Source organism: Phyllostomus hastatus, unplaced genomic scaffold, assembly GCF_019186645.2.
Source record: "Phyllostomus hastatus isolate PE091 unplaced genomic scaffold, TTU_PhHast_1.1 phas_contig_210, whole genome shotgun sequence".
NCBI classification, from domain to species: domain Eukaryota; kingdom Metazoa; phylum Chordata; class Mammalia; order Chiroptera; family Phyllostomidae; genus Phyllostomus; species Phyllostomus hastatus.
The window spans coordinates 22744847-22753486 of record NW_025333737.1 but is presented as its reverse complement, the minus strand read 5'-3'; the positions used below and the strand labels follow the sequence as shown (position 1 = coordinate 22753486).

At 45.0% G+C, this 8640-nt stretch overlaps 1 protein-coding gene across 3 annotated transcripts in view; it reads left to right on the top strand.

Moving 5' to 3' along the window:
- The first annotated feature begins 4661 nt into the window (after positions 1-4661).
- The window catches only part of TOM1L1 (target of myb1 like 1 membrane trafficking protein), a 48641-nt gene continuing 44662 nt past the window's right edge, over positions 4662-8640 (top strand). Inside the window, exons 1-2 of one of the 3 annotated variants that reach the window (XM_045835747.1) lie at positions 4662-4865; positions 7353-7437. In XM_045835747.1, the coding sequence (XP_045691703.1) occupies positions 4808-4865; positions 7353-7437 (143 nt within the window). In that variant the 5' untranslated portion in view covers positions 4662-4807. The remainder of the gene's footprint in view (positions 4866-7352; positions 7438-8640) is intronic. The other 2 variants (XM_045835746.1, XM_045835748.1) reach the window with 2 other exon arrangements.

The window sequence follows — 8640 nt, the reverse complement described above, 5'->3', positions numbered from 1 at the left end:
ATTGCTCAAATCAAAACAGTTTTTGAACTTGTCAATTTTGATGACTTTTAGTGCTGCTGCCAATTTTTGTTCACCTCTTGCATATCAGCAAAAAGTTTCTCTTTGAAGGCTTTTTTCATCCAGCAAAACAAAAAAACTTGCTCAGGGCAAGATCAGGTGAATAGGGAAGGTGGAGCATGGGGGGTGAGGAAGGGTCATGCCATTTTGGGTCAAAAACTGCTGAACACTCAGCAAAGTATGGGGAAGTACATTCATAAATCACCTACTATGAAATGGGCAATCGCACTGAAAGAATCTTCAAAACAAACTGAAGCTGAACGCAGCTTCTCACAACAAGTCCAGTTGGTACACTGACACAGACGGGTTCCTAGAACACTCACCTAGTAGGGGAAGCCTGTACTATAAAGGGCCCACCCTCCAGAAGATAATTCTGGTTTTGGGGGGGGGTCCCCCCTCACACTCTAACCTGGCAGACCTGTTCCATTAGCATTTTTCTGGTTCCAGCCAGGAATGTGTCTTTTGTCAGGTCTGACTCAGGGTTCAGTGGCCTCCTCTAAGTCAAATTTCTATTTGGCACGGCTGGATGAGGAGCATGGGGCTAGATGCTGCAGGTACTCCCCAAGATCAGGGACATTATTCTTGTGCTGGGTGCAGCAAGATGTAATTGGAAAAGGGCCTAAGGTTTGAAATGAAGCAAATAAACCCAAACTCATCTCTCAGTTCTGAATGACTTCAGGCAAGTCAGTTAGCAAAAAGGGAAAAAATGAGTCTTAGTTTATCAGATTATTATGAGGTTCATTGGAGATACCAAAGCACTTTGTCTGGTGGCTGACATAGCAGGAAGTCGACAGCATAAGTTCCCATTTCTCTTCCTGTGCCTTGTCCTCTCTCAACTTGAGTCTCCGAGTTTAGCAAAAGCCAACAGAAATGGAACAAAACAGTCCCTGGGCTGGGGGGCGGGGGAGGGGAGAAGTGCTCTCATGTGAAGCTGATAGAGCTGATACCACGAACAAGAAGAGAAGGAAGAGCCCTGGTTGGCGTAGCTCAGTGGATTGAGCGTGGGCTTCGAACCAAAGTATCGCAGGTTTGATTCCCAGTCAAGGTACATGCCAGGGTTGCAGGCCATGATCCCCAGCAACCACATATTGATGTTTCTTTCTCTCTCTCTTTCTCCCTCTCTTCCCTCTCAAATAAATAAATAAATAAATAAATCTTTAAAAAAAAGAGAAGGAAGGCTGAGCTTCCAATTTCTAGAATCAGGGGTTGCCAAGATTTAATATATTTTAAAAAATGGAAATAAAGTCAACATATATCTCTGTATATATTGTTTTTTAAACATAATGGGTAACATTATTCTGTAAAAGAGGGTCAATTTTAAAGATAATATGGCTTTAGAGGCGCAGAGTCTTGATTATGTTTGGGAGAACCCAAGCTCCAGTCCAATTTTATCCCCAAACAGTATTAAGGCTTATGATGTTTAAGAACTGCTGAATGGAGCAGTGTCCATAGAGGAAAGCAGGCAAGGAGACAGAGAGGCATGAAACACAAGGGATCTGGGAATTGACTGAGAGACTTACGGATAACTTTAAGATTTCTTACTTGGGAGTTATGGTAGCGTTAGCCCATCAGAGGACCTTTAAAAATGTTGACGTCCTTGACACATCCCAAGCTCCTTAAATCAGAATCTTTGAGGGCAGAATCCAGGCATCAGTACTTTGTTACAGCAGCCCATGTGATTCCAATACATCAGTGACCTTGTTCTTCAAAATAAGGAAGTCCGGTAGGATATTGAGATGAGGGACAAAGGGGATGAGAACAGTGATTCTAGCTATGTTGAGGTCAAGGTTCCAACAAGACATCCAGGCAGGAATTAAGAACTGGATCTTAGGAAGGATAGAGCTGCTCAAGATTTGGGGGAGCCATTCATGCATTCAATAAACATTCCTTAAGGACTTTTAAGTGCCTGGATAGCAAGTGAGCAAATAGGGTCCTGTTTCCCGAGGGGCTTATATCTAGGAGGCAGCAAACAGATTTCTAAACAAAGAAGTAGAGTAAAGTGTTATGAGCTCTAAGACAGAGAGCTGTATGTAGGACAAGAAAGGAGGTCTCAGTTCCCTAGGGACTGGTCAGAAAAGGCTTCATAGAAAAGGGACAAGAAAAAGGCACCCTGAGGGAAATGGCGAAAGAGGAAAAGATAGGCTTGGGAACCGTGGAGCAGCTTACTTAGGGTTAGTGGGCCAGGGAGGAAAATTAAGCCAGGTGAAGATCATCAGAAATAGCAGTCAGAAAAAGGAATGTAGGATAAGTAGCCTGAGAGATGATGGGGGAAAGAATGGCTAATGGGAGGGGTATCACACACTACAGAGAGGGCAGTGGGTGAGGCTGAGGATGGTTGTTAGATTTGATGATCACCATCAATATGGAAGTTAGTTTCCACAGAAGGACAACTAGGGGAGAAAGAGTGGGTGGTATTTGAACATGGAACCATTGAAAAAAAGGATAATGAGAAGGCTAGAGAAAATATTGTGGAGAAGTTTGGAGGAGCATATTTAAATATTAAAACAGAGAGGAGGTGCCTGTAGTGGGAAGAGTTTGGGACTCAGGGTTAAGCTATTGTGTTGTATTTCTCTAGCTTCGAGCTAGAAGACCTCTTCACTTCCCTTCTCTGGCATGCTCTCTCTCTCTCTCTCTCTCTCTCTCTCTCTCTCTCTCTCTCTCTCTCTCTCTCTCATCTCTAAGGTGATGGTGATAGAGACTTTGATTTCTAAGGTCACATCCATATCTGAAAATCTAGGAGATTTAGTAGTAAGAACAAAATTAAATGAGAGGGTAAAACTGCATTACCTGCATAAAAACTGGTAATAAGTCAACTTTGTCTTCTGGACGTATGCACTTGGCATGTTCAGTCACCTCATTCTCCAGGCATACGCCCTAGAACCCAATTATTTAAAAGTATGAACTAGCTCTGGCTGGCATAGCTCAATGGATTGAGCATGGGCTGCAAACCAAAGCATCGCAGGTTCGATTCCCAGTCAGGGCACATGCCTGGGTTGCAAGCCACGGCCCCCAGCAACCACACATTGATGTTTCTCCCTCTCTCTCTCTCTCTCTCTCTCTCTCTCTCTCTCTCTGTCCCCCACTCCCTCTCTCCCTCTCTCTCCCCCTCCCTCTCTCCCTTCCCTCTCTAAAAATAAATAAATAAAATCTTTTACAAAATGAGGGCCATTTGCCTTAAATAAATAAATTAATTAATTAATTAAAAGTGTGAACTAACCAAGGGTACCACCTACTATCTAGACCTCTACAATGAGAGGTGCACAGCACAAAGGTCCAAGTCACAGCTTCCGGAATCAGATAGTCCTCACGAGCCAGATAACTAGGTAAATAATTATATACTTCGGTTTTTCTAAACTGTAAAATAACACCATCTGAAACAGCTCCTCACCCTGGATAAACAGGTGGAGAGAATATTAGTTACAGGTAGGACCAATCCTATTATGAGAAATACTATCACAACAAAAATATCGTATTCTGTATTTTAGAATCCTGGATATTGGAGGAGGTGGAGAACCTTGGTGTGTATTGCTATTGGCTTTGACTTCTATTCTAAAATATATAAAACTAAAGGCATAAATTGGACTAAGTCCACTTTGATCTCTCTTGTCACCATTTCCAGGACGAAAGAAGGGCTGTGGAATTGAACCCAAGTTGACAGCAGAAAGCAAGGTTTAGAGGCGGTGGGGTATCTCATCCTATGGCTAATTGCCATCACCTGGAGACACCCCACTCTCTAGCAGGCTCTGGCATTGCTGGAGATTAACATCGGTCATCAGATGTTACACACAGAAAAAAGAAATAAATTCCGCTTCTGAAAGGGCAGCTGGAAAGGGGTTGGACAGCTTAAGCTAGGACTTACTTTCCAGACCAGTCTAGAGGCCAAACACTCCACGCCTGAGACGAGACGAGGAAAGCCCCTTCCTCGTCTCAGCCACGGAGGAAGACACTGCTCCCAGGGGGCAGGGTTAGGAACGAGAGCTTGCTAGGCTATGCCTTGTGGTCCCTGAGGAAACAGGAGCAAGAAAAAGGACGCCAGCTCCAGGAAGGCCCCTATGTTCAAAGCCAATCCATCGCTGCCTTATAGGGCAAGAGGCATACCTCCTGTTTGGGATCTCTGGGGCGAGGGTGAGAGTAAATATTTGTAGTTTACTCAGTTCATTCCGTGGTTAAATATGTTTTTGTGGGTGCCAGTAACTGACCTAAGCGTTTTATGTCCCTAATTCTAATAATAATCCTGAGGTTTGTGTAATTAACCCCATATTTCTTTAGCTACAAAGGGGAGCAAAAGGGGCAGAGAAAAAGCAGCAATTTGCCCAGTAGGCGGCAGGATCAGAGCTGAGATCTCGAATTCGTAGGCTGTGGCTCCCGGGCCCACCCCGCGGCTCCTCCGCCGGGGCGAGAAGGCCACCTGGGTCCGCAGCTGGAGCTCCGTGTCCCTTCTTGCGCGTGGGGAGCATCTCCCATTGGTCCCACCTGGACCTGGCAGCGCCTCCCCGCAAGTCCCGCCGGGCGCGCGGCAGGTGCGCGGCCGGCCGCCCGCCAGGGAGCCCCGCCCTGGAGCCCCCGTCCCGCCTCCGCTCCCTTGCCTGGAACTGGGCGCCCCGCAGCGGCCGGGCAGATCGCCCAGCCTCCGCCCGGAGTCTGGGAAGCGTTCGGGCCAAGAGGAGGAGCCAGAGACACCGTGCGGGTGGAGTCGGGAGCTCGAGAACCGTGGAGGCGTTTTTCCTGTACCCGGCTCTCTACGGCTACCATGGCGTTTGGAAAGAGTCACCGGGATCCCTATGCGACCTCCGTGGGCCACCTTATAGGTAAAGAAGCGCGGGGGGGAGACGCCCCGGCAAGCTTTAGTGACGGCTGGGGCCGGGGGGGAGGGGGGACCCCACCCCGTTGGACTCTTTCTAGGCCTGCGGAGGACAGAGTTGGTCCAAGTTTGAAGAAATACTTCCCCTCCCCCTACAACGTTCCCAGGGCGCCCGCATTCTGCCCGGTCCCTTTGAAGCATTTTTTTTTTTTTATGGCTGACTCTTTCTAGAACCAATCCTCAAAATTCTGCCTCTCTGTTTATGCCTCCTGGGAAGTAAAATCGAACAGGTGAGCCACGTGTGGGATTCAGGTGTGTAGTGTTCGGGCCTCTCCAAGGGGAGGACGTAAACTTCTCTGCCAGGGTTAGTCCTAAAGTGCGTTCACTCGAAGGGACAGTGCTGCTGGGACCGGTTTCCAGGGGAGGACCAGAAGGGTCAAGGAGGTGAAGTGATGCCACCTCAGTGGGAGAGGCAGGTGTCTTCAACCGGTTCTCCCTGGCGCCAAGCCCTTACAACCTGAGTTACTTTTCTGGGTAAACAAAGAGCTTGAAAATGCTCATACCTGGAGTGCAGGAGGTGAGGAGCAGAGAAGCCATCTGGAGTCACCAGCGGCGGTCTGGAGACACCAGGGGCCACCACACAGGTGTCCAGCTCCTTTCTCCTGCGGCCGTATCTGAATACTGTCCACAGAAGCCAGGGACTCCGTTCACCCTCTTCTCCCTGATGCCTCCTTTGGGACCCAGGTGTGGCATCAGTGCGTATGATGCCGAGCAAAACATGATGATGTCAGGGGCTTAGCGGGGTGTGGAGGCCCAGATCTGGAGAGTTAGGGCAGCAGCTGAGTTAGGTGCCGTGTGACGTAGAACACGCCACTTACCGTGAACTTGAGTTCCTGCATTTTTATAAAATTAAGTAGCGAGAGTTACTACCATTGAGGAGGAATGATTTCTAAGCGGTTGCTGGAAATCTATATCCCTATTGGGTATTAAATAAACTCTGAGCAGAAGTGGATTCAGATTGCATCTTCATGGGCCGATTAATTCTTTAATCTGAAAATTATTACTGACTGCTTGGACCTGGATGAGACAAAGGTAAGATTCCGTCTTAACCCTCAGGAAATGCACAATTTTGTAGGGAAGATGGACGCAATTTTGTAGTAACTATGATATGGAACCTTTACAATACAAGAGAAATGTAAAGCTACCCAAAACTTATGAACAGGGAGAAATGAACTCTGCCATCACTTTTGAAGGGCGAATAGGAGTTTTCTAGGAAGATGGGAGAACGTGTAGAATGAAGAGCCGGGAATATGGCAAAAGGAATGATGATAGTATGTGCCTAAGAAACACAAGATTAGTCAGGTTTGTCCAACGAATGCCAAGTTCAGAGAGTTCTTTTCCTAGATGGGAAACAGTTTCCCCAACCAAACTTGTATTCTTTCCTTTTTAATTTTTCTTCATTCCCCGTAGGCCTTGGTATTTTCATGTTGCGGGATCTTCTCCGTTCTTGTAGGAAAGATGTTAAGCTCCTTCAGGTTGAGTGTTCCTTTACCCTGCCCAGACAGCATTGTGTATTCTTAAGGCAGCTCTCTGGAGAGGGAAAAGTCTCTCAATGTTTAAACTGGCTGGGTGCAACCTGGGTTAGTATCGGTGCTAGGAGTGATTTTGCTCAACTGCTAAAGGACACACAATTTTAGTAGTTCTGATTTATTTTTCTTTTCTTTTTTTTACGATTTTATTTATTTATTTTTAGAGAGAGGAAGGGAAGGAGAAAGAGAGGGAGAGAAATAGTAATGTGTGGTTGCCTCTCACGTGCCTCCCACTGGGGACCTCGCCTGCATCCCAGGCATGTGCCCAGACTGGGAATCGAACTGGCCACCCTTTGGTTCACAGGCTGGCACTCACTCTACTGAACCATACCAGCCAGGGTCTGATCTCTTTTTCTTAACACCTCCTCCCCCAGGAGAATTAATGATATTAAGAACTTTGTTTCTTAATCCCATCATATCAAATCATGTACTTCGCTTTGAATGTTACATACCTTGTGCGGGCTGTGTAGCCTTGCGTAATTTCCTTAACTTCTCTAAACCTGTTTCATCATCCCTAACAGTGGGTTTTATGAAATGACATAAGCTAAAATAGTTAGCATGATGCACTTCCTGTTGTTGGGGCCCGCTCGGGAAGTGTCCGTCCCCTGAAAAACAGGCAGGCAGATGGAGATGTAGCCGTCCTGGCCTAGCCTGGCAGCCAGGTGTTGTGCCTGCAGTCTTTATTAATAGGTCACTCATTACTGTTGCTACAACAGCACTCTGAACGTGGGTTCTGATTGATTCCTGAATTACTGGGAATTGCTCCGAAAAAAAATCTCTTTGCCCTTTGGTAATATAAACTTAATGGTACTTGCTAGCAAACCCCAGGCAGGTTATTTCAGGAAGACCAGACATTTTTCATTCTGTTGTAGCTCTGAGTCAACACAACAGCTTTTTCTTTGCAGAAAAGGCTACCTTTGCTGGAGTTCAGACTGAGGACTGGGGCCAGTTCATGCACATTTGTGACGTGATTAACACGGCCAATGATGGGTGAGTACCGAGTGTGGTTCTTGCTGTTGCCTCTGATAAGAAGCCGGGAACTACAGTGCATTTTCTTTCGCAGCCCCTTTGGTTTTCTTGTTGAAAGAGTGTTTTCACCCACCCCCACCCCCCAACTTAGGTACCCACTGCCTTCTGAAGACATGTCAGGTTGAAGTATTAGGAGAACTGCTTGTTTCAACATGTGCAGTGTCCGAGAAACCATTGTAATTATTCTCCTCTTGGCCCTTGCCTTAATAGTTTCAAATTTTGGCTCCAATTCCTGGTTCTTTAAGAAAAGAAAAACTTTGTAAGAGAGATGTTTTCTTCTTTAGGAATTTCCCCTGCTCCGATTGCTGGTGTTTTATGTTATTCTAACTGAAAAATATTAACAAGAAGCTAGCGGACGCCTGAGGCGACCAGTCTCTAGGCAGTTGTCATTGCAACCAGGAAATAACCTTGCAATCTTTTCTTTTTCTGCCAGTCACAAGACAGTATTTTTTCTCTGAAGGCCAACTTGCCTGTGTTCATGCTGTGTTCTTAAAGGGCATACTATCTTTGGGTTGTACTTTTAAAGGGTAGAAAATTGAAGTTTAAAAAAAAATGGTTAAGAAGGCCAACTGTTTAGTGCATTTAGTCAGAATTACAGATTGTCATGAGGAATACCATTCTGTTAATTTGTGTGTATAAAGTAATAAGTGACAGCAAAAGAGACTTAATATTAGTTTATGTTGATGAAGAAAACATTCCACTGAATTATTGACTGTATCAGTGGGAAGTGCTTATGATTAGTCCTCTAAAGTGTTCGTGGTGTTTTCTTTGTAATTGTGTTTACTATATTTGGTGCTTCTGTGAATCTTTTTGCCATTGATGATGCTAATTTCTTCATTGATAATACAAAAATGGAATCTAAAAAGTCCATTTTTTTCCTTTTAAAACAGTGCCTTTATTCTTTTAAACATCTCCAAGACTTTAATTCTAGATTTTAAATAGGATTGTTTTAGCAATACAGAAAAAATCTACATAATATTGTATGTTATAGTAGCAGCAATTCTGTGTAAGCATATGTAATATTATATAATTATTAACATATAATGGAAATCTACACATGCAAACATAACAAAATTGGAAGGTAATATATAAAAAGGATGTGTATTTTTTCAGTTTTATTAAGATGTGAGTGACATATAACACCATATAAGTTTGATGGGTACA